Source organism: Poecile atricapillus, chromosome Z (genome assembly GCF_030490865.1).
Source record: "Poecile atricapillus isolate bPoeAtr1 chromosome Z, bPoeAtr1.hap1, whole genome shotgun sequence".
NCBI lineage: Eukaryota > Metazoa > Chordata > Aves > Passeriformes > Paridae > Poecile > Poecile atricapillus.
In genome coordinates, this window is record NC_081289.1 from 130,666,173 (window position 1) to 130,692,387 (window position 26,215).

The 26,215-nt window shown below is 39.2% G+C and overlaps 1 protein-coding gene across 2 annotated transcripts in view; it reads right to left on the minus strand.

The window, feature by feature from the left end:
• Positions 1 to 26,215, minus strand: part of PARP8 (poly(ADP-ribose) polymerase family member 8) — a 120,311-nt gene that overhangs the window by 23,352 nt on the left and 70,744 nt on the right. The window contains exons 7-15 of one of the 2 annotated variants that reach the window (XM_058828073.1): positions 25,696 to 25,790; positions 23,137 to 23,197; positions 22,002 to 22,092; positions 19,080 to 19,146; positions 17,593 to 17,718; positions 16,956 to 17,060; positions 14,826 to 15,390; positions 12,451 to 12,504; positions 12,255 to 12,350 (exon numbers count right to left, since the gene is read on the minus strand). In XM_058828073.1, the coding sequence (XP_058684056.1) occupies positions 12,255 to 12,350; positions 12,451 to 12,504; positions 14,826 to 15,390; positions 16,956 to 17,060; positions 17,593 to 17,718; positions 19,080 to 19,146; positions 22,002 to 22,092; positions 23,137 to 23,197; positions 25,696 to 25,790 (1,260 nt within the window). The remainder of the gene's footprint in view (positions 1 to 12,254; positions 12,351 to 12,450; positions 12,505 to 14,825; positions 15,391 to 16,955; positions 17,061 to 17,592; positions 17,719 to 19,079; positions 19,147 to 22,001; positions 22,093 to 23,136; positions 23,198 to 25,695; positions 25,791 to 26,215) is intronic. The other variant, XM_058828075.1, reaches the window with a different exon arrangement.

Consider the following 26,215-nt stretch of genomic DNA (forward strand, 5'->3'; position numbering starts at 1 on the left):
GCAGTTAACCTGAGACTCCAAATGCTTGGAGGCAGAAGGCAATGACAGAACCAGAGAGCATCTTCTGAATGTTTGAAATTTTCAGACTTTTCCTTTAGCCACCCCCATTCTTTGAATGATCAGTAGCTCCCACCCAACTGCTGCTGCAGTGAAAAAAAGCACAGAGTTCCCGTGTGTTACAATGCAAATGTCATTTCTTTCTGCAGTGACTGAGACTGGCAGACACACAAACAACCTACGCACTATGACATATCCTGGTTCCTGGACTAATACACCACCTAAAATACTTTCTAGACATTCTTTCAATTTGAAAAAGTTGAAACTTTCATAGTCTATATCCATCTAGCAACCTTCTAATGTGGGCTGCAGCTGTGCTCAGAGCAACGAGCCATGCTTTCCCGTATTCTGAGAGATATCACACAGACACTAATGAGGCTGTAAGGTGACTGACACACTATTGATCTAACAGGAGATGCTTCAGGGAAGGCTCCTTCCCTGACGTACAACAAATGTAATAAATGGTGAAGGGGAAACCATTAGTGACCATCGCACTTTTCTTAATGAAAGCACAACAGACAAGGAGACAAAATGGAACTTCAAATCTCTGTTCTGTTTCCTACTTTCCACCACACCAACTCTTAGTTTTACTGTAAGGTAAACTCTCTGAATAGTCTCTCAATATTCATGTGTTACATGGAACATGCTGCACAACGACATGGGAGATACCACAGTGGTGATCAGTTACAACCTGAAGAAAGATGAGAGTAGACTGTGGTTATATAAGAAATGTCACTTGTTCTTTTTGGCTTTGTTTTGCCCAATTCAATTTTTATTTTCTAGGTTTTTTGGGGATTTTTTCTGCATCTTAAACACTTTCAAAAAATATATTTTTAACTTCACAGATACAGAAAAAAATGGTGAACAAACAAGTTTTATAGAATACTATAGATCAGCAAGATGCTCTTGGTAACTTGTTTGCAACAGGAAAAGCTATACTGCCGTCATTTTGCTCTGTCAGTAAAATATAAATTATTTGAAATCTATCCTATTAAAACACAGGTTGTAGCTGGAAAGCTTTTTCTCCTAAGAAGAGATAAAACCAGCCTATATTGTGGCATAAGGATTAGATAGACCATAGTGTTATTCCACAAAAATCTTGGAATTCCATAAGCATCTTGGCTTAATTACAATCTGACTTAACATATTTGTACACTTTTCTCCACAGTTCAATGATGTTTATTCTGCTCAATAAATTTCCCAGGACTAAGCAGTATACTCAATGCTTCTGTGTTTTCATGGGTGTCTAAGACTCTTGTATTCAAAGCACAAAGAAATAAATCCAAGACCTCCTCAAGTCAACAAGAATCCACTGAGGGCAAGATTTCACCCACAGTAAATAAAACATAACTGAGACCTCTTTGGGATAAAAAACATTTTAAAAAATGCAAGCTTACTAATGGAAGAAATGTATCATAATTACAAGACTGTGCTTATTTTTACAGCTAAATAATAACAGCAGGTATTTCAAATATTACTTTATGGTATTTTACTGTTTATATTTTATGGGAAAAACAATAAACAGTAGAAATGTGTGCACCAGAGTACAAATTTCAAAGAAACTAGCTGTAATATTTAATATTGTTGATTTTTTTAATTATTCCTTCTTTGTTCTAAGGGGGACTCAGTCTGAGGTTTCAACACAAGATGGCACTCTATAGAGACTTCTTTACTAAAAAAAAAATACTGATACACAGATGGTCTTTTAATTACCTTATTGAATATATTCTGAGATTATTTTGTCCCATAGAATTGTCTCACAGGTCTTTAAAACCCATTCAGTCAAGCTGTTCTGTCAATGGCTTTAGCATTTGCAAATGAGGAATTTGGGAAGGCACAGAACAGCAAGATAGACATTAGCTCTACAAATTATACTATGTAAAAAGCTGAATAAGATCAAAGAATTACAGAAAGATTGAGGTTGGCAAAGATCTCCACAGGTCATCTAGTCCAACATCCCTGCTCAAGCACAGTCACATGAGCAGACTCCTTTTGACTTCCTCCACGAATATGAACACAACTTCTCTGAGCAACTTATTCCCATGCTCAGTCACCTTCAGAAAAGGTGAAAAAAGTAAAAAGTATTTCCTGTTGTTCCACTGAAACCTCCTGTGTTTCAGGTTGTATCCTCTGCCTCTTTTCATGCCACTGCACACCACCATAAAGGGCCTGGCTCCATTCTTTTTGCACCCTTCCTTCAAATATTTATAAATCCCACCCATGTCTTCATTTTTCCAGGCTCTCAGCCTTTCCTCCTGTGTGATGTGCCCCTTTAATCATCTTAGTGACCCTTCACTAGACTTTCTCCAGTAGCACCATCCATTTCTTGTGCTGAGAAGCAGAGAACAGGCACAGTGTGGCCACACCAGGGATTTGTGCAGGGGCAGGATCACATCTCTCCACACACACAGACAATTCTACTGTTTAATGGAGGCCCCAATGCCATTAGCCTTCCATACCCCAAGTGGACATTGCTTTCTTGTGTCCAAGCTGCTGTCCCTTTCTGCCCAGGCCAAGCTGCTCTCCAGCTGGGTGGCCCCCAGCATACACTGGTGCCTGGGTTTGTTCCTCCCCAGCTGCAGGACTCTGCACCTCTCCTTGCTGAACTGCATGCTGCTCCTGGCAGCCCACTGCTCCAGCCTGTCAAGGTCCCCCTGAGTGGCACCCATCACTCTAGAGAACCGCACACTTCTCCCATTTTTTCATCATCTGCCAACTCTCTGAGGATACAGAGAGTATCTGCACCTTCATCTAGGTGATTAATGAAGGTACTAAACAGGACTGGACCCACTACTGACCCCTGGGATACACCACTAGTAGACTTTACTCAACTGAACATCACACTCTAGGCCCAGACATCCAGCCAGTTTTCAGACTACCTCCCCATGTCCTCAATCAGCCCATGCATCAACAGCTTGTCTAAAAGGATCTTATGTCTGACACTGCCAAAAGCCTTAGGCACGTCCAGGCAGATGATATCCACTGCTCTCCCCTCATCTACCAGACCAGCCGCTCCCTCAAGGAAGTCACTTAACTATGAATCCCCACTGGCAAAACCATGCTGACTCTTCATGAGGATTTTCTTGTCCTTAATGTGTCTGGAGATGGTTTGAGCTTTAGCTGCTTCATCATCTTCCTACAGATCAAGGTAGGGGTGACCAGGATGGAGTTCTCTGGATCCTCTCCTTCATGCCCTTCTTTAAGGGAGGAACGACATTTTCTTTACTCCAGTCTTCATATATGATATCACATTTTTGTTACACTTCTTTTAACCAGACCCTTAAATATAATAACCACTTTTGTTAATGATTTGTGATCTCATTACTATAAATGTTTGTAATAAAAGTACATGCTGAATTCCTAAAACAACTTATTTCTCTATTGTTACAGCAGCAAAACTGTTGCATTATTAAAATGCAACTTAGTCCTTCCCTAGAATATTCTAGTAATAATAAAAGGAAGACTTTCATACAGCATTAAAAAAAGTTAATAGCCTTCTAACATTGAACCAAATAACACTTAGGTTTCTTTATTACATTCTTAGATCTGCTTTGAAAAATACATTTTTTAGCTAGATGAACCAAAGCAGATGGTTGAAAAGGACCTTTAAAGGTCATTCAGTACTTTTATTCTTTCACACAGGACTAACTTTGTCTAAACTTTATCCAAAATTTTAGACAAAGCTAAAATAAGTTTTTCCTAAGCTTTATCAAGCATTGTCACAGGTTGCTCAGAGAGGCTGTGCAGCCTCCATCCTTGGAGATCTTCAAAAGCCAGTGAAAGGCAGTGGATGAAATAAATTCCAGTTCCAAGAGCTTTTCACTAGAGACACATGGCCCGTGCAGGAATACATCAGTACTTCAGAATGGGTTTCATGGAAGTCATTCAACTTTCCTAACTTAATTTCTAATATTTAATCCAATATTTTTGACAGACAATGTTTGACAGGAATCAGGATAATCTATGCAACTATTTCAGTAACACAGATGTGAATGAAATACCAACTGGCTGGAAATGTTAGGGGGAAGAAAAAACATTTCACAATATGTTATTGAAACAATCCAAATCTAACCATTAATTACAAACAAATAATAGTCCTTTCTTACTCATTTAAACAACTTCTCTGTTGAAAACAAATTCAAAGACAGCAACATAAGGCTAATAATTCAAATGACCAGACCCTTACTTTTTTCAGTAGATTTACCATGTCTGCCTCCTATGTCTCCTCCATAAAACCTGTGTTTGACCTCTTCACTTCCTCCTTTGTCAAAGTAGAGTAAGGAGCTACTTCAAAAGATGGCAGAGTTCCTGAGAGCTGTATAGCACAAATTGCCTTGCAGGAGGATGCACTATGATTATTTATATGAGTTAAGGGAGCTGTTTGGATGTACAGGTTGCAGTCCCAACACTTGCTAGTGATTTTGAAGCTGTTTCTTAATCTTTCTGTGATAAGTCAAATGTGCAGGATTCCAATCATCATTAGAAATGACTGCATGAAACAGTACTGATCCATGTTATGTAAGAGCTTAAATAATGTTTTTTACTCTTAGGATCCATTTATTCACTGCATTTTTTGTCTGCTTTGCAGAACAACTGCAAATCATTCCACACAGTGATTTCAAGTAATTTTCTGATTTTGGTGGTACTCTTTATAAGAGTGTATATCTCTAAGCATTCAATTTGGCTTTTATAACTTCTGGTGCACTGAAAGCAATCCTTAGATCTCACTGTGCTTTTAAAAGAAATGCAAAAGAAACATGCTATGATGAGAAATTTCATTCATCTCCATCTTATCTGGGAAAGGTGTGAATACTTACAGGAAAACATTGCCTACTTTACTACTGTGGGTTTTTTTAAAGCAGATGGAATGAAGCCATGGACCATGGGTCTTTATAAAGAAAAATGTTACAACTTCTTGAGGTGTTACAGTACTTTTCCAAGACTCCTTCTTCTATTCAAGAGAACCTTTGCTCTTCCCTTTCACAGGTGCAGCTCCTTGTGAGGGCATTAGGTTTGGACATGTTCTAAGGTCATCCCATCTACCTAATCTGTTTTGTTTTCTACACACGCAAATTTGTGGAGTACACAGAGTAACTGAGTATTTACCTTTTGTATTTCAGGGAATTTTGGAGCTCAAAAGAAAACTTATTCTCAAGGATACTCACTTTGCTCTGTAAAGAAATTCCTAAGAGAAATATAAGAATTTTTACTTATCCATCTTCAGTAAGCCAATAAAGCAGCCTGTTACCCCCACTAAAGGACCAAGAAGGTCTAACAACACCCAAAGATTTCAATGTACAATGGGATCCCTGAACCAGGAAGGAACACTTGCATGATCAGATCAGACTGAGGGCTCTGGAGCAAGACAGATGTCCACTGTAAAATCATCAATCCAAACATGTAATCAAGTCATGCAGCTGTTCTGCAACAGAATCTTCAAGACAGTGGTATGTCTGCCATGTGGATCTACTGCCTAAATTAAGCCATACAAAATGAGACATCTTGTTGTCATCAAGTGGTTGTTATCTTATGGGAAAAAAGATGTCAGGATTTTTAAAAAATAACTTAAATTGAAATAGATATTAAAGCCAGACTACTCCCCCAGAAAAAAATATTTACGATAATGAAACATAATACTGAGAAGAAAGCTTGCTGAGATTGATTTAAAGATACTTTATAACTCAGATAAAATGATAGCCTTCAGAAAGAAAAACTTTACCTCTCAGTTTCACATGGTTTCTTCAGCTGTTGTGAGGAATGAGACATCTGAATTTTTCAAATCAGTAATAACCAGCATGAAAAACTATGTACAGCATAATAGTTTGTAAGTAGGTGTAGCTTCACAGTATTAAAAGACTGTAATTGTTGTGTGATGGCAATTGTTGAATTTTTTAACTGCATTTAAGACAATTAATAAGCTACACTATAGCTCAGGAAAGGCACCAGGCTGACATACGGGAGGATCAGAGAATCAGATTTATCTGCGGCTTCTTTATAACTGCATAAAACTCCATAAAAGATCAGAAAATCAAACCAATGAACATATTAAAGTGATTTTTCAAGCAATAACTTTTATTATGCTTTTATAAATTCATAGGTCTTCTTTGCTGTTGAAAAAAACGTCCAAAACGTAGAATGGAAACTCACCATTAAGAGTACCCACACCCAGACGTGAACTTGTGTGCATCTGTGTGGAGGAACTAAACTTTAAAGGGAGAAACTGGTGAATGACCTCGAGCTATTTAGTCTGTGGCACCTCTTGTGACACTACCTGCTACAGAGAGAGCCTATGCATGTAATGCCTGTGGGATGCAAGCATCTGTAGAAAACAAGATCTGGACATTCTTGCTAAGCACACCATGGCAAGGTACTCAGCATTACGAAACTGGTGAGCTTACTGTGGTATCTACAGAGAAAACTCTTTACAAAGGCCAGGGATCATCTATAAGGCTACAATGCAGGTAGCTTTGCCTTAATGAAAGCTTGCTGCATCTTTCTAACAAAAACGCTCAATTTCTGAAGTCTAGTCCGGCAGCGGTACTAAAGGGAAAATGCTCTTTCTCTTCACACACATTATATATATACACACACATATATACATATGCATGTATGTGTATGCATATGTGCAGCTGAAGCATGCAAATAAACCCAACAAATTGACTACTATAAGCTGCCCCTGGCCAGAACTCTCAGTAGAATGAATCATAAATTTCCTTAACACATTCTAGAGCAAGCTAAAGTTCAATTCAAACTGAGATCCTTTCGCACCTTCTACAGAACTGCAAACTCATTAATGGCACTATATTCCTCATTGAGTCATTCAAGCATACACAGAGCATGCTGGATTTCTTCCTGGTATCTAATTTTTCCTAGGTTATATAATGACACTCCTTCATTTTTTGCCAAGCTTGTCAGGTTATGCTACTTCAAAGTCACTGATGAATATATATATGTTCAGGGGCAAATATGGTTGCAGCGTCTTGTGCTGTGAAATGCTGACAAACTCTTAAACAGATAGCTATAAAATGACCCTTCTTTAAATTGAAAATACAAAATACTAATTCTGAGAGATTTTAATCATTATGGTGGGAAAGAAGGAATAAAGATTTTTTTCATTTGGAGCAGATAACTTTCCATTTTTTTAATGGAATAAATCCTACTGTTTGCTTTGACCTATAGAAAATAGATAAACTCCAATAACTTAAATAATTATGTTTTTCAAACTTTAATCACTTCTCAAGTGTTACTGATTTTGTTGTCTCTTTCTGGCACATGCAATATACATAGCAGTACATTCAAAAACAAACAGTAAGGAGCTGATACCTCTTTTACAGGCTTCTAATCAGTTCTGGCTACTGATTAATGTGTCAGAAAACCTTGCTTTTAAAAGACAGATATGAGCTTGAAGAGGCAAAAATAACACTGATTACACATCCAAAACGACAGGTGTTTAACCATGACTTAAAAGAGTGTTAACTGGGAATAAATATATATGCTTTTTCAAATCCTATCAGAAGCCCATCTACACACCCCTCAAGCAGGTGAATGCCTGACCCTGGTGCCAGTCAGTGTCATGGGGAATGACACTGAGGTGACTGCTGCTAGCAAGTAGAACAATAATGCTCCTGAATTTAGTTCCATGAAACTATCATGGACAAGATCTGCTTCAGCATATGCATAGCTGCTGGGCACACTGTGGAGAAATTGTCTGGTATCAGACCATCCATTGGGGGCATCCAACTGGCAAAACAATCAAAGAGCATCATAAAAATTGAGGGGCCAGATGGACAATCGGCAAATATATGGCCATTTGGTTCAGATTATAAGGTTCCCCTGTGGGGGAGAGATACCATGTCTGAATGGGGGGGTTAAAATTCAGATCATGAAAACCCCTCGGGATTTTTTGTAGGGGTCACTGAGGAGTACCTGCCCCAGAAACTAAACTGGACAACGGATCATCCAGTATGGGTAGCTCAGTGGCCACTAAACAAAGAAAAATTAACGGTGCATAATGAGCTCATGGAGGAGCAATTAGCCAAAGGTAACATTGTGCCTACAGCTAGCCCTTGGAATTCTCTGGTGTCTATCATCTGGAAGCTGGTGAAGGACAAGTCGTGGATCCTCCATGATCGCAGATCAATAAAGTCTTTGTAGACATGGGATTACTCCAGCCAGGGCTGCCTTCCCCTTTGATACTCTCTCAAAACTGGGATTTGGCAGTTACAGACATAAAGGATTGCTTTTTCCAGATTCCCCTTGACCCTGCCAATGCACCACGGCTTGCCTTCTCAGTTGCCTTCATCAACTGAGAAGCCCCAGTGAGGAGCTATCATTGACAAGTACTGTCTAAAAACATAACAGCCCTAATATTTACCAATGGATATAGATAGTCTCATTGCTGTCCCCAGTGCATGCCAAAGTGGGGGAGGCCATCGTCCTCCAATATATGGATGATGTCCCAGTGCGCATCCTCAATAATGATCTACTTACCCACATGCTTGACCTAGCTGTCAATGTTTTGACTTCACTAAGGTTTAAACACCAGATGGAAAAGGTTCAGTGGGTACCCCCTTGGAGGTATCTGAGGCTGGAAATAACAAGCAGACCAATATTCTGCAAAATCAGCTATTAATGACAACCCAAAGACTTTAGCAGATCTACACCAGCTGTGTCGGTCTCTTAACTGGGTCAGACCCTGACTAGGTATAAGCACCAAAGACCTACCCCCGCCTTTTCAATTTATTTGAAAGTGGGAGAGGAGCTGAGTTCTCCTAGGGTTCTGACCCAAGAGGCTAAACTGGCTCTGGAGAAAGCACAGGAGGCAATGTCATCAAAGCAAGCCCACTGCTGCCTGCTGAACCTCCCCTTCAATTTTATCATTCTAGGGAAATTGCCATACTTCCATGGCCTAATCTTCCAAAGGGACAAAGGCCACAGAGATCCACTCCTAGTCAGAGAGTGGGTGTTCCTCAGGCACCAATGGCCCAAAAGCATCACAGAGCCACAAGAGCTGATAGCTCAATTCTAAGGAAGGCCAGGACAAGAATGCCTGAATTAGCAGGGTGTGACTTCATCTACCGCTTACTTTGTCACCAGGTAAGTTAACAAAAGAGGTTCTAGAGCAGTTGCTCAGGGAGAACGAGACACTCCAATTCGCTCTAGATAGTTAACTTGGACAAATTTCAATCCATAGTCCAGCCCACAAATTACTTAATTCAGCATTCAAATTGATTTCATAAGGAAAACAGAGCCAGAAACCACTTAAGACTGCTCTGACAGTGTTTACTGACGCGTCTGGAACATGATGCCTCAAAGTCAGTAATGACTTGGAGTGATCCTCAAATTCAGCAGTGGGAGATAGGTGTCAAGGAAATTCAGAGGTCCCCTCAAATTGCTGAGTTGGCTGCAGTCATCAGGACCTATGAGAGGTTTCCCAAACCATTCAGCTTAGTCACTGACCTGGCCTATGTGGCAGGGGTAGTGTCTAGAGCAGAGAATGCTGTTTTAATGGAGGTCTCAAATCCCGACTTCTTCAGGTTGCTCTTGAACTTAGTTTATCTCATCTCCCACTGAGAGCAGCCTTTCTGTGTCACACATGTAAGGTCACACACTGACCTTCCAGGATTCATTGCAGAAGGAAAGAGAAGAGCAGATGCCCTGGCCACCCTGGTTGAGATGACCAAATTGCCAAACATCTGTCAGCAGGCAAAGTTGAGCCATCAGCAATTCCACCAAAATGTGCCTGGCCTGGTACACCAATTCCATCTGAGGGAGGACCAGGCCAAGACTACATGTCCCAGCTGCCAAAGGCACACTGTTCCATCCTTAAGTTCAGGGGTGAACCCCAGAGGCCAAAACAGCTGTGAGGTGTGGCAGATGGACATGACACATGTTCCATAGTTTGGCAGGCTGAAGTACATCCATGAGTCAGTGGTACTTTCTCTGGAGGAGTCCATACCTCTGCCCACATGGGGGAGAAGGCCACTAATGCACAAATACATCTGGTGTAGGCCTTCTCTGTGCTGTGGATCCCTAAAGAAATCAAAATGGACAACGGTCCTACATATGCCTCCAAGGCCTTCAGGGAGTTCCTACAGAAATAGGGAGTAAATTATAAAATGGGCATCCTTTACTCCCCCCACAGGCCAAGCCATCATTGAGCAAACCCATCAATCGCTCAAGCAAGTCCTGGGGCAGCAGCAGGGCAATACCACCACATATACACCCCAAATAAAGCTCTGCAAAGCATTGTTCACCATAAATTTCCTAAATTGCTTGTTTGAAAACTTAAATCTGCCTGTTGTCAGGCATTTCAAGAATAATAGCTAGAGCAGAGGGAACGCCCACCAGTGTTGATAAAGACTCCAAAAACAGAGGTAAGTCGAGGGCCCACATGAGTTGGTAACATGGGGACGTGGGTACACTTGCGTATCCATGCCCTCTGGTTTGAAGTGAGTCCTCCAGAAGTGGATCAAGCCTTACATCCTTAAGCCATAGTTATAATCAGCTGAATCAAAAATGTGGCTGTGGCATCCTTCCACCGGCGCCTAGGAATGGGAGAACCTCATCACCCAGTTGATCTGCTTATGTTCCTGATTCCGATAAATTACGAGTAACGTGTTCATCTGTTTTGTTGGTCTTGTTTGTTATATCCCTTATTTGCCTTTTCCTTCCTGAAGAGGATAATAATGAAAACTGTCCTTGGTACCATCTCTCCCACTGCATAAGTTAAGTGAGTGGAAGTGCCCACTGAGCAGCCCTGGTGGGGAGGCGTGTACCCAAAATGGGAATGGATCTGTCAAAACCACAACTCTGCTTTACAAACAAAAAAGGGGGAGATGTTGTGGTGTATTTCCATGTATTTCCTTTTAATGGTTTATTTTGTTGTCCCCTGTGTTAATGGTTCAGTCCAAGTTGTATCCTCCTATCCTCGTTGTCAATCTACCTTAATACCTGCACCTTGCTCCCGAATGTTCCATGTCTCTCCTCACCTCAGTTGTTAATCTTCCCTTAGGCCAACCCCCTACCCAAACCATCCCTTTGGAATTCCCCTAATCCTCCATGTCCCATTGGTCCATGTGACCCATTCTCCTCCCCTTGTCATCCCCATTGGTTTATGTATTATGTAACTCCGCCCTGTACTCCTCCCCAAGATGTCCCTTATTGGTTGAAGTATTGTGTCCTCCCCTTGATCCTCCCCTGTATATAAGTTGCTGTACCCTTGTATCCGTTGCCTTTTGTTCCTGGAGCCTGCCTGGAAATAAACCTTCCTTGGAACTCATACAAAAGGTCTTCTCCTTGTCCTTGCCTCCACCCTGTACCTGACACTAGAACAGTGCCATAGAGCATTTGGTCTAAGCCGCACCTTGGGTCAGCCCGCTCCCAAGGTGTGTCCCATGCTCAGCATGGAGCTGTGGGAGAGCTAGCCGGCTCTGTATAAAAAGTATATCAAAATATACTTTTTCCCAAGCTCCACTGAGGCAGCAATTCCAACCAGTGTGCATCTCAAGTCCAGTCTTACTCTTTTCCACTGTATGCATTCACCAACAGCATGAGAGAGGCGACAATGATCAACAGGCAAAATTCTGTTCCTGGTCATACAGGAATGAAAGAAGAGCTCACTGGCCAGACTTCGCGCACACTGAGCCACAACAGTGCCCCTAAACTGGTTCACTGCTAGATCAGGCACTTTACAGAGCATCTCCTTCTACTGCCTTTTATCACATTTGAGGACGGCTTGTTCAAGCAGCCTGTGAGCAAAACAAGGCCAGAAGAATTTCGCAGAGTGCTGGTATGAGGACCAGTGTATGTAAATATTGTGCTCATGCCTTGATAAAAGCTATGGGATGAGGTGCCCTAAGCTTTCAGAAGGATGCCAGAGGACTGGGAAAGCACTGTAATGCACTTCTCTGTGTTATCTGACTGTGACTGCAGCACAACAGTATTCAGTGAAATACATGCCCCTTTACATGGTCTGTGATATGATACAACCCTAATTTCTCTGTCCCTTTTTCGTATGACTTTTTTTTTCCAAATTTACAGCAAAATCTAGTTAATATGCTTCATATTTTTGCATCTCAAAAGAGTATTAGAATGAAACCCCTTCTGAAATAATTCAACAGTCTTCCAACAGGTTTTTATGGTCTACAGCTATTCAAAGCACTATAAAATGCATTGTTTACCAGCATACCACTTACCCTTAGCATAGGGCCATTCTGGAACACATGAGGTTCATCACAAACTACACAGTATTCATTCAATACTGGTATCCGCTGCTCAGCAAATTCAATAGTCTGAGAACAATGAAAATGAGAATAGTATCTGCTTAAAAATTATTAACAGTCAGCTCATGCTCCACAGTGTATCATAAATGGACAGGACATGACATCCTACCTGTACAAGAAAGCCACGGTCTCGCACTGGAATGCATTTTGCACCATAATTTTGCTGCAAGGAAAAAGTTGAGGCAACTTCAGTGTTGACAGACTAATTATAAGGAAATGGTAAAGCATTTGTAAGTTTTTGTGTGTAAATATGTAAACAGTTTGCATCCAAAGAGATCTCATTTTTGTGGCCCAAACTATGAATAATCAATCCTTTTACTGTTTACTGAGTATGGGGTAGGTTTCTAGTATTTCTTTCTAGTTCTTAAATCTGATGAAGGTTTGTGTCTCACCATCTGAGAAACTTTAATCTGCAATGAAAACACCAGTGCCTTCACTCCATCCAAATAAACTGATGTTTGGTAACTTCCATTACATTTTCACTGTGCATTGCCTATCCAAATATGGGCTGTATATTAAGGCTTTAAAGACTACTGTAACTCTCAGTAAGGCTGAAAACCTTCTTATTTTATATGAACTAAGGTGTCACTTCTGCAAACACCATGCTAACAGATCTTTACGCTCAGATACTATTGAAATTAATTTTCTTTCAGCACACAACAACATTAATTAGAAATAACTTCTGTTAGTAGAGTCAGTAAGGTTCAGACTTCCCTCCAGATTGACATCTATTTCAATCAAACCTTGTTTTAAGTAGAGTTAGATCAACTCCATTTATAATGCTTTGGTAGTTTTTTTAAACAGTGTTATTTCCTTTCATTTCTCTACTTTTTAATTGCTTAACTGCTTTTCAGTTTTCTTCTGGGCAACAATCCTACTTGTATGCATATATGAGACTCTAGTGTTTTGAAGAGAACTCAGTATCTTGTTTCATCTCTTCTACATCCCACTGACTTCAAACTGCAGTTAGGCACCCAGGCTACCCATATATCTGGTGCCAGTATTTAAAATGTGAAATAGGCTCTTGATCCCCTTCCACTAACATCAGTCAAACTACATCTGACCATGTATGTGATGATCTTCCCTCAAAGTAAGTGCATTGAAGCAATAAATTATGGGTAGTTTTTACAGGCTGCCAAACAGGGCTTGCCTTTGTCCCCCATCAGCTGATAACATCAATAATGAAACCTATACAGCTCTTCATTATCTTATATAAAACAGGGGGACTTTTCCTATTAATGTCAGGAGAGAAAAGTCTTGCTATGTTAATACATCCTCTGCTGAATAAGAAAAAAGTGCATCTCTAAACTGCAACAAGTAGAAAGTCTGATGGCTCAAATTAATTTTGCTGTGCATATCACACAAATCAACAACACAGCATACATATAAATGATGTTACGATAGTGTATCCCTGCCTTTAGATCTGAAGAGTATAGCTTAAAGCTTACTAAAGTAAATCGCCATGAAACATAGTGCACGCAATGTAACTTCATTATTTAGAATGCACTATTTTAAACATATGTATGGTATCTGAAGGAAGAATCAGATACCATACATATGTTTAAAATGTATGTATGTAGGTTTCCAAGGTACCACCAGGCAAAGGGAGTGGAGAGAACTATTTTCTAAACATTTCTCCCCAGATCAAACACAAAAAACAGGCTGTTGTCTTGAAAGACTGCAAACAAACCCACTCTTCTTTCTAAAGTAAAAAAGCCATCTTTTAAGAGGCATAGGCAGAATAATTGATTTTGAGAACTCTTTCTTAAATGCAAGAGTATATGCTACCCTTTGTTTTCCCAACTGATCATGTCTTTGAGGAAAGCGAGAGGGCCAGCATGGACCCAAGCTCCTTGTCTGGTCTCTGATGTTATGTAGCATATTTGAAGGTTTAACCCTTCACAAATTACAAATGTGCAACAGGTGAGTGGAACCATGACTGAGTTCATTCCAGTATGATGGTGAAGATGATGATGATGATGATGATGATGATGATGATGATGATGATAATGGCAGATGCAAAGACCAGAAGGAGAGGTGATGTGGCAATCAAACCATCTAATGGACAGTGGCTTCCCCCACAAAGCAAGCAGGGAAATGAGAAAAGTTCTCTGCAACCAACCTAATTTTGCAGCACAGAAGTGCACACTCTCCCTTTTTCCTGCAGGAAGTATGCAGGGAAGAAGTGGGTGACTGAATTTTTCCCATGATCAGCAGCTGTGCATTGAGCTGCATTTCAACACAACACATAAAACTTCTGTCCTGACCCCAGCAGATTCTGATTTTATAACTTAAGTATATGTATATGCACAGCTGTTTGAATCCTCCTGAAAAAGCTGACTTCATTGCTCTTGCCTTCCAGTATATCCAATATAGTCACTTATATATATCCTAAGCATTAATGTCTTTGCACAAAAAGCATAACAGCACATTTGGAAAACAATAGGAGGAAAATGAGCAAAATACAAAAAAAATACTACGCACAGCAGCTTGTGAAGGTGATGATGAGGATGGTGTTAAGATACCAATAAGCCCTGAGGTAAGAGAGAGCCTCCTGCTCTCTGCCATGGTGGACTCCTTGAAAGGCTCCATTTTGGATGATTTAGGGGCATTGGAGTAAGTCTTGCTGAGCAACTTGTGATTCTTCAATCCATCCAATTCTTCCATTCTAAGGTTACTGGAGTAGGATCTGCTTAAAAGTTTGTGGGGCTTCAAGGTGCTGTTGTGCTCACATCGAGGATCCCCAGAGCACGACCTATTTAACACCTTATGGGGCTTTAAAGTGATGCACTCCTCCTGCTTGACAGCTGCAGAGCAAGCGCGACTCAGCAGTTTGTGCGATCTAAGAGCCATTGTCTGTTCAGCCCTAGGGTCACTCGATAACGAGCGGCCAAAGGTTCTGTGAGATTTTGTGGCACACACATCCTCCGCCTTCACTGTGCTAGAGCAAGTCCTTCTCAGTAATTTGTGAGTCTTGGAGATGCCATCCTGTTCTGACTTCAGTTTCGATTTATTTTTACCACAGCCAGGTGGAGGATAACTTGGCGACCTTAGAATAAAGAAGATGGCAAAGTTGAAGAATAATCAAAATCTTGGGCAAATCAAGCAAGATCACACAGATGTAAATACTTTTAATTGTCATCTGTCTTTACGTTTTTCCCTAGTGATAAATGCAACCCAAACCTTTAAAACATGAACAATTGCGTAAAAACATCTTCCAATACTAAAACAAACCACTTACTCCTATTTACAGATCATTAATCAAAAAGACAATTAAGTACTTAAGCAGAAGTTAGAGCTGTGACCTTACAGCTTTTTGCAAAGGTCTCTATGTCTCAAAACAAGCCAATTATTCAGGAAATTATCTCTGAAATGAAATCTACCACTTATAACACATTTTCCTTAACGAAATCTATCTTTTCTATGTAATGATCATGACACAATCCCATGGAAGTTATTGTATTCTGGACACAGCATAACAAATTCTATGTTCAGATCCAGTGGAAGATTGAATGAGCAGTGAAACTTGGGAGACATTAAATCAAATTTAATTCGGATGAAAAGGACATTAAGAACATCATCATAAACTGGGCACTTTGCGAAAGACAAATTTATACCCTTCTTTCGCGTTATAGACAAATCCTAGCTCTGTAACACCAGAAATGAGAATGTGAGAGACCTAAATTACGAATGCAGAAAGTAAAGAACAAAAGGTTTTTACGAAACAATGTTCACACAAACTGTCACATTTCTGTAAGGTTCACATTTGCCTGTCCTTGCAAAGAACATGCAACAGGTATGCTGAATCATTTTCCTATGTTTTATATGCAACACCAACCTTTAGAGTTTGTTTGTTTGGGGTTTTTGTTTGTTTGTTTGTTTGTTGGCTTTTAGTTTGTTTGGTTTTGGTCTTGTTTCATTTTTTTGTTTTTCTTTTTTTTTGGTTTTTTTGTTTGTTTGTTTGTTTTGTTTTGTTTTGTTTTTTTGCATCAAATAAAGAAGTAAAAGCCTAAGGGGAGAGGCTGGCAGGTTTCCCCATCCTGTTAGCAAGTGTTGACAGTGGAGGATGCACGTGGAGGCTGCTGATTCACTGTATGCAGCTGGCTCACCATTATCCTCCTACAGATGGGAGGCAGGAATGGTGCCCTGGGGGAGATTCCCTGCATTTGGGCTGAGCCATCTCTGGACTTAAACCCCCAAACCAAGAGCAAAAAGAATGGGCTGGTTTTGTATGCCCTTTCTGAATAAAAACAAACCCCAGGCTACAGCCTGTGCTTGGCAGTGGCATGTTGAGCGGTAGGGAATGGGTAAGACTTCTATTTAAAACACGGTCTTTCCTTCTCTGCCTTTGAATAGACAATCTTCTGTCATCTTTGACATTCCTTCCTTTTTCAGTCTGAGTGATTGCTGTATTCTATCTCCTTTTCATACCCTGAATTTAGAATGGCAAAATTTGTGAAAAATAAGGAATATTCAAAGAAGCATTCGATTCAAATTCAGTAACTGAATTGAAGGGGTGATCTGTCAACTCTCCATAATCAGGAAAACACACTTGAGTAAATAGTTACAACCCTAAAAGAGGCAAAATCAGAGCCTGATTCTACATATACTTACGAGTATGAGCAACTGGCAGAAATCGTATTACATTCAAATTCATTCAAACTATTCATAAACTCTTTCTTACGCTTTCTAATGTCTTTTCTCTTTGAAATTCTGTGCCTGCATTTCAGAAGTGGAAAACATTAATGTAGTCAAATACTGGAGAGGGGAGGGTGCTCAGCATCTTTAAATTCAGTCTTTCATTAAAGACCATTCCACTTTTAGAAAACTAAATATATAAACTGCTGTATAAAGACGAGCTGGACAAACCGGTATTTTAAATATACATAACATATGCTATACATAAGTATTACTTGTATTTTTATTCTTGATGAATAAAAATATTCAAGCAAAGATAAAATAAAAATACAAACACCAGTTAAAATAAATTAATTATTTCCAGTTCTAGATGGAACGAGGTTGTTTCAGAAAGCAGGGCACTGAAATGCTCTTGCTTCTAATAATCCTAGAAGCTGCAGCAGTACCTAGCTCACTCCTGATACCATGTAATGCAAGGACTGAAAACCCATGAGGTAAGATATAAATAGATATAAATTTTCTCTGTGGAGAAAAGTCAAGATTTCACCTTGTCAAGTCTGCTGTGGATTTTGAACAGTTTAGGGTGGTAACAGCTCATTTTCCTTGCTATTACCTGCGCAATGTAGAAAAGATGTGCAGAGGGGATTTCACCTTTTTGTCAGACACCTTTTTATTGTGCGTACAGTTAGATTTTTCTTTACTGTTCTTCCACTGTTGTGTAACAAATGTCTGCATAATTCTGCAAATTAAGATAGAAAAGAAAGATTTTCTTATCCCAGCCAGGACATACTCATTTTCATACTATGGTCTCAGTGGTCACCATGCAGGTGACAATGCAATGTTCTCACTCTGCAGCCTTCTGTCATGCATATGGATTAATGATTGGGTGCGCCAGCTCCTCAAAACCCCCCTTTTTTTTTTCCACATAGAAATAATTTAACATGGGACTCTTAATGAGAATAAAGTTTGTGTAAAGACCCATTGCAACTGCAAAACTTATGGAGGCTACACCTCTCATGGAGATCTACAGACAAATTGAGTCAAGGGCATCAAATCCAGCTACAGGGGTTTTTGCCTCTCACATGACCACAGGCTACAGCATCTGCATGGCTAAGCAGAACCTTGTTCTCTGATTCTAACCTGGCAGTGGGGGACTTAATAGTGATAGAAGTCAAAGCTGAATTTGGTGCAAAAAGGAAATACCCCATTGCCTCAGCCATGAGGGACCACTGGGCTCACAGCTATTTTTACTCCTTCTCATTTGTGAGCTGTGCAGCTATGTTCTCATATGGGAACTTTCAGTAATTACCTGATGCAAAAATCACTGACAGGTATATACAAATAGTAAAACATTTTAACAGACTATTCATTCTGAGAGAGCTTTTTTTTTTTTTTTTTTTTCTTCAAAGTCATGTACCACAGAGATTTTAATAACTTGCTTCATTTGTAAGAAAAAATGTTGCACTGAATTTCTTAAAACATGAAACAGGATTTTTTTCGTCAGGGGTTTATTAATGTTGTAACAGTGAGATACTAAAGCCTATATATTTAAAAATTTATTACATGTACAGAAGCATATGCAAATAGATGACTCAACAAAATTGTATTAATATGAGTTGTACTATGACCACATGCTGCCAATTTTTTTGACTATTCTTCCATCTTGTCCTCAAAAAGTGGATGGCCTAATTACTATGGTATATTCTAGAGGCAACCATGAAAGCACAACCCCCTCAGGGTATGCATGAGATTTTTGAGCTCAGAAAGACTCCCATTTCAGAGGTTTCACCATCTAAGCAGAAACATGAAATTGAACATTCCTAAATATGGTCTTTATAACGTTTATGGCCTCCTTAAAGGCACCAAAGTGAAAAGAAAAGGAAACCCTGGCAAGTAACACAAATCAGGTTCTCATCAATAGCTGTCAAACCCAAACTTATAACGGCAAATACTGACTTTTATTTAAAGAAAAACAACTTCAGGATATTTTGATCCAACATCCAACCTGACAACATGAACTTTATTCTACTTAACATGGTCTGCAAACTAAAGAGTGTAATATTTGCCTAAAAATAGGGGTTTGTACTTTTCCAGACTTACTTTTTCAGCTGATGTCCCAGCCCAAATCTTTCCTTAGTAGAGATCTGAAATACATCCACAGTTGGCACTAGGGAAAAAGGAAATTTTGTTGATATTTGATCTTACAGCACTAATGACAAACTTGTGACCATGTAAGTCTTATTTAGAGACCCTCTTCTATGAGGAGCTGGACTACAGACAATTAAATTGAAGCAATGGCAAGAGCTGACATGCCATCTAAGCATATTAAGAAAGGAATGGTCCTTTCTGGAATATCAGCCAACAGAATTTACAGTTTTACAATAAATGTATCTCTTAAATGTATCTCTTCCCATCCATTTTATTTAAAAAAATGTATCTTTTTTTACACACACGCTATGCAAGTAGCAAGCAGCATCAGATGAAATGCATCTGGAGTGTCAGTTCACCTCACCCAGTATTTTAAACTATTTTCCCAAGTAAGTAGTCTGTACACAGTAGAGTTCCTGTGGCTGTGAAGAAAGCCGAGACTGAAACTGAATTCATTAGTAGCTGGATTTTGTTTCTGAGGGTGATTTAATACAAGATCCAAAATCATCATCTAAGTGCCAGATACGTGAATTCCAGTTGCCAAGGGCTACCCTGAAATCTCCTCAAGACCTGTCCGAACACTGCTATGTCCATATTCATGTCGGAAATTGCAAATGTACAGGGTAAAGGACGGAAATTAGCTAGTGGCATTACGAAAATAATTCAGTATCATTTGCTAGATAGAAGTGGCAGATGGAACCCAGTACTTGTTGAGAGAGCTGCAGGTCCTCAAGGCAGGACAACAGCCAAAGCATATCACAAGCATGAACAGGCTGCATACTTTGCATTCTATAAGGTGATAATGACTAAAGTAAAATCAAAAATAAATGAAAACAAAAAATCTGGGGTTTGTTCACATTTTATTAGAAATGGTAAATCAGTATTTTGATGTTATTCTGACCACTCAGAAAGCCAGACTGTATTCAGAATATCAAAGTTAGCACTTTAATTTTACTTTAATAGATATTAAATTTGATAATAAAATACAATATATCTACCTTGGCCATGCGATTTAACTTAGTTGAAAGGTCAGTAGTTACCTCTTCCCTAATGTTGTTATTCAAGTAATATCAAACATAAACTCATCTTTTAAATACAAACTAATGATTTTTTTTCAAAAGGGATGGAAGATTTCATTAAGTATAGCAATATCTTTGGATTGTCAAATTTCGGACACTCTGCAGGGGGCTGATGGGATGGGCAATACTTTAAATATCATTTTACCTACAACCAGAAATTTCAAAATCTGACATCTAGACCAAATTTTTTTCTAGACTCTACATTCAGAGGAGACATGCCAATACCTCCACTGGCTGATTCATCCTCTGTAAGACAGGCTTCTAAGGCATGAGGGACAAACTGCCCACACAGACACTACTGAGACAAGCTATTAACTACAAGAACTATCTAAAATCAGTATATTAAACAGCTACAGGATGGTACTCATATCCCCCACTGTGCTTTGGAATATAATGTGTTCCTGTTTCTCAACCAATAGAATGTAGTATAGGAGAAAAAGCTACAGCATAAAATTCTGGCCCAGTATTGTCAAGAAAACAGAAGAGGAAATCACAGAATTAACACAAAAGATGGTGGATCTCGCTGTGCTTTTCTAGTAAGTAAAGGGACATGGCTGCAACAGCAGCTGAGCTCAGGAAAACCAGCGTCAGCAAAGCTCTTGCCTGTGGCCCTACTCCTGCTTTTCTCAGAACTTGGGCACTCCTACAAGCAGTCAGCTCCAGCACTGGGAACTATGTTTCCCACCTTAACCTTGTCAGCAATGCAGAATTTATATTCTTGTTACTTCTCATTTCTCTCTGCATGCTGCTCTACACACTTCTCTTATTTGCTGCACTTCTTTATTTTTTAAATTACATTTTGATAGAAATGTTCTGAATACTAACTCTGCTTCCTGCTATTCTAAATGCGTATTTTAAGACTTTAAGACAAAAATGATTGAAGTAATAAACCACAGACAAAAAGACCAAAGTCAAGGGGAAAAAAAATTGGTATAATGAAATGCTTATTTGAATGAACAGAATATAGCTCACAGTTAGAATCGTTAGGCAACATCCTATAGAAATAGCTCATTGGGACACATTTTGATAAACAGGACTGGAAATATCTATTATTTTCCAGAGGCAGAATTCTCCCACAGATAAAAGCCTGAACTGACAGCCTGCACTGCAAGTCTCCAAGGCTGGGCAAGTTATTATCCAAACTGAGTCTGACTTACACTGTAAAAATATATCTGAAGTTGACTCTTGCATATGAATGCTTCCAAATCTTCAAAATAAGTTGATTCTTCATAAGCTTGAACATTTTTCTCTCATGAGGAAACATTAATCACTTAAAAATTCTTTCAGATCTAAAGATTTCCAGAATAATACTTATTCATACACATACTTATATAGAAACCAGAAGCTGAAAGGGCAGTTATCATGGCCTGACTCTTTAAAGCTGCATGAAGGAGGGCATGTTAATATGCTGCACAGATCTGTATATGTCTTCATCATCAGTCATATCTCATCTGTGCAGATGAGGTTTGATCTTAAAAATGACAAAATCACATATTAGAAACTCCAGGTCGTTACTCCTTAACCCTGGTTCCTAGGGGAAGCAGTTGCATCTCAAAGGATATCAGGAAAACAAATTCCCAAAATGAACCCACGAAAGCTTAAATTAGATGCCTGTGTCACTAGGAAGGGCCTAGCCACGCAAATACATGTAAGCCTAATTTCAAATCAATAGGACTCGTCTCAGCAGTAGAACTATGCATGTGCAGGGTCAAAGATTTGGTAGTGAGTAAGTGTCTATCCCATGGCTCAGACTGCACACCACACAAGGCACAAGAAGAATACACAATTGACCAACCTGGACCATTTAGGTACTGTGTAAGTGAACAGTGCAGGCGCACTATTATAGGCTCTGTGCGAATTACATCCCAAGCCACAGCAATCTCCTCCTAGTTTAAGACAAAAAGAAAACAACAGACATCTTTAGCCATCGTGAGGAACTGCTTTTCGTCAGTCTGCCTTTGGGTTGTTAAAACACTATCCATCCATTTACCCAGCTGTTTAGTACCTACTCCAACATTACACTTTAGAATCAGGACAAATTATGGCACATCAACGACCCCCGAAGAGCAATGTCAGACTGTTTCCAGTTCTTGAGTGAGCTTATTTAAACCAAGAGGTTTATACACAACACTGCACGTACACTGCAGGCAGACACATCCCCATCCACCAACAGGTGCTGCTTCAAAGCTGAGAAGCAAAGAAGCAAAAAAGACAGAAGAGAAATCAGCCCCATAAATAAGGGCTAAGGAAACTTTTGCTCCTTAAAATTGATCTAAATAATCCAAGCTATGATCAGACTTCCTTAAAATTTTAGTAAGGCTCAATAAATACCTTATGTGCTGTGTGGACCTGAAAATAAGACCTATCTGTGCAGAAGCTAATGATGCACTTAAAGGTTCTCATTTTTATTCTTTATTATATGCAGGCCAGGAAGTTTCTGCACAGATGAGGTGAGGAAGTGTGAAGATGAATGACAGCACAACAGCAAGAGAAGGCAGGCTGCCAGTCAACAAGCAGCAGCACTGTCCTTTTGCCAGTCAAGCCTCTCTCTAATCAGTGTACAGGAGCACTCCTGGCAAAGTCCTGTTCCCTTCAGGACTGTAAGAAGTAATTTCACCAGACTCATGTCTAACAACATAAAAAGAACCCCGTGTTTCATTTATATTTATTAAAACATTTACCACTCACAAAAAATGTTTGGAAGGAAATATATATGCAGCAAAAAAAAGCCTAATATAGCATTTTAACAATGTGGTCACAAAAGGAAAGAAAACCTTTCCATTGTGTATCAATCAGTAATGTGACACTCACTTGTGAAGACCAACTCTCCAAAAAAGGAAAGTATCAGTGGTTGTCTAGAGAGTCTGATGTACAGCAAAATTAAATGGGTATTAATGTTCATTATGTAATTCTGTGATTAGATTACTTACATCAAGAAAGCTAACATCAATATGTAGATCAATATCTACATCATCAATGGCTCCATATTCCCTGAAAGGAAATAATTACATTACATTAGAGCTCTTTAAGATACTCCTCAGTCCAGGAGTACTTACAACTTAGAAGATTTTATAAAGGATTATCTTATCTGTAAAATCAGAATAGTTATAAAATACACATTTACATAGATTGAATCAATATTCCCAGTGGGTGACCGTCTGCTGCACTTAAAAGGTTTTTTCAGAGGATCTTGCTTAAACGGGCTAAATCTTTTCCATTAATTCCCAAAAAAATCTCTCCATTGCTGCTGTGTATTTCTGTTTCACGTATTGCACAGATGAACAAAGAAAAATTAATAATCACATGCTGCTCCCATTTATGACACAAGAAAACCCTTGTTAATTTTCTAGAGTATTTCTGGATAACAGCCAGTAACCTAAGAACAGCCTTCAGATAAACCACAGAAGACAAATACAGCACAGCCTAGAGGATGGCAAGTTATACCTGGGGGATTGCTTCATACACTCAAGCATTTGTTTGTCAAAAATAAAGACTGCCCTGTAATGTGCACAAGGCAATAGTTATCTATTTTATCTGTTACGTGTGGTATTTCAAGATTAGGAATCTGAAATCTTACATTTAAACTGTGACTTTTCTACCTCTTTTTTTCTGATGTACTGATTGCCTTCCCGCAACATACTTGAAGACTTCTAAAGAACAGGGCTAGAAAACACTTATTCACACACCTAAACAAAAAACTGTTTTCCTTTTCATTTACACTACTTAAGTGGACAATGCTATAGAAGTACTATCTCTCAAATTTTCACAGATTAGCTTCCAGTCACTAGGGTGTTTTTAACTTTAAAACTGCGTTTGTTTTTGTTCTCACAGTGACTTCCATGCTTTTCTATTAAGCTTTACTAAGTGCAGAGCAGCAGTTGTGCATAAATCATTCAATAAAGCAGTTCTGAAATACTGAAATGTCACTGTTTCCTACCAAAGCAACCTCTCACCTGTGGCAGGCCTGAGTTTGCACTGGAAATTGCTTGAGCTCTTGTGAAGTTTGGTGAAGGGAGCCCCTTCCACCAAAACTCAGCAACCCAGTGGTTCTCGTACAGAAACATGTACTTTTACTGTAAAACTGATTCTGTGACGGCAAGAGATTACTGAAAGAAGGGAAAATTGTCTACAAAATATGCCTCCCAGTGGATACCCTTGTCAGACAAACTTCTCAGAGAAGTGGAGCTGCACAAGAAGGACGAAAATGAATGCTTAATGCTTGTGGGGTGTATTTCCAAGAATTTGTAAATATTTTCAGCTGAAATAAAGTGGATAAAGCATTGAAGTTTTACACATGCCAAAAGCAGCCACAGGTGCCAGTTTCTACTATAGTGAGTTCAAGGGGATCACAGTGTTTCTAGTGAAACTGCTGATTCAATAAATTTTGAAAGGTTACATATAATGTTTCCATTTTAGGAGCTTGAAGGAATTTCATAGCTATCAGTTTAGCAAATAAATATTTTTTCATTTCCTAAACCTATATACAGCTATTCAGATTCCAATTCCCCAGGTTCTTTAAAGTGTAATAAATTTCCATTTGATTTGAAAAGGTGTAGTACACCATAGGTGTAGGTATGCTCTCTCTCTTCCTTGGTTTGTATGACTACTTTGGTATTTTCCTTGCAATGCATCTGACAGGTCTGTTAAATCTTACCTACCTGTTATTTTTATGGAATTATTAAGATTACATTGATGGAAAATGACATTATAAAATACCTGAGGCATATTAAAATAGATATTATATATATATATATATATATATACATATATATATACATATATATATATGCACTATGGCAGAATCATGCACATTCATATATGCCCAGCAGAATTTGTGTATAATTACTCTTAACAATTCACATCTAACCAAGGTTCCACTACTTCCCTGTGTAGGAAACTTTGGATTCTCACAATTAGAAAACTCTCCTAATCTCTGAGCAAACCCTAGCTCCTTACTGTCTCCCTTATAATGACTGTACAGAATATTTTACCACTCATTCTACCTACAAACAGCTTTTTTGAAGAAAAGAAACTGTTATTGTGTCTTCTTCCTCTCTTTTTCTCCTAGACTAGACAAATCCAAATCCTTCAGCTGTTCCCTAGGGAAAGTATTTATTAAACCTCTTATCATTCCTCTTGTTCACCTCCAAGGCAAAATATAGAATATGGCAGGAAAAGACTTTAACAAGGGTTTAAAGAAATGTTGAAGAGTGATTTACAACAAAACACAACTGCCTCACTAGAACTGCAAAAGACAATGATGGGTATTGAGGGCTGTTCCCAGCACAGTTACTTGTAACCATGGTGTTCTACAAAAGAACTCCCCGAAACCCAGCACTGATACTGGTTTGCAGTGCTCCCTCCTTTTGTCACACAACATGCAGGAATCACCAGAAAAGACTTGTACCTTGGCAGTCAGGGAAGGTCCATACAGAATTCAAAGTCCAAAAGATTAAAGGTTCCACAGTACAGAAAGGCCAGTGCCATACCTGAGAGATACTGCATTAGGTCCATAGATCTCTCTCACTGCTGTTAAATCAGCCTCCAGCTGTGGGTGCTTGTGAAGTTCTCCATCATAGCTAACCTGTTGGGGATAGAAAAGTATCTTGAGAGTTCTGTATTTCATTTCTGGCACCTGATTTAGACTCCTGAAAGTTCTCTCTGTAAAATACATTGCATTAAGGTTCCTCAATGCCACACTCAGAAGGGACAAGTTGAAGCCCTGAGGCCAACTCATCTGCTAAAGTAGTAAGATTTTCAAAGCAGGCACCACTGCCTTGAAGTGTTTTGAGGGTTCTCTTTGTTTGTGAGAAGAGAAGCTGCAAAGGACTCACCCATCTGTCCTATTTTGCCCCAAGGTTTGTTCTGGGACACTAGTGTATTTTAAAAATGTTAAGTAGGATAAGAACCACATGTCCCCAGTCCTCTCATCCAGGTCCAACCACTACAGCACAAAGGTTTACTTGCTCTCATTTGTTGTCACACTCTCATATACTAGACACAGAATGG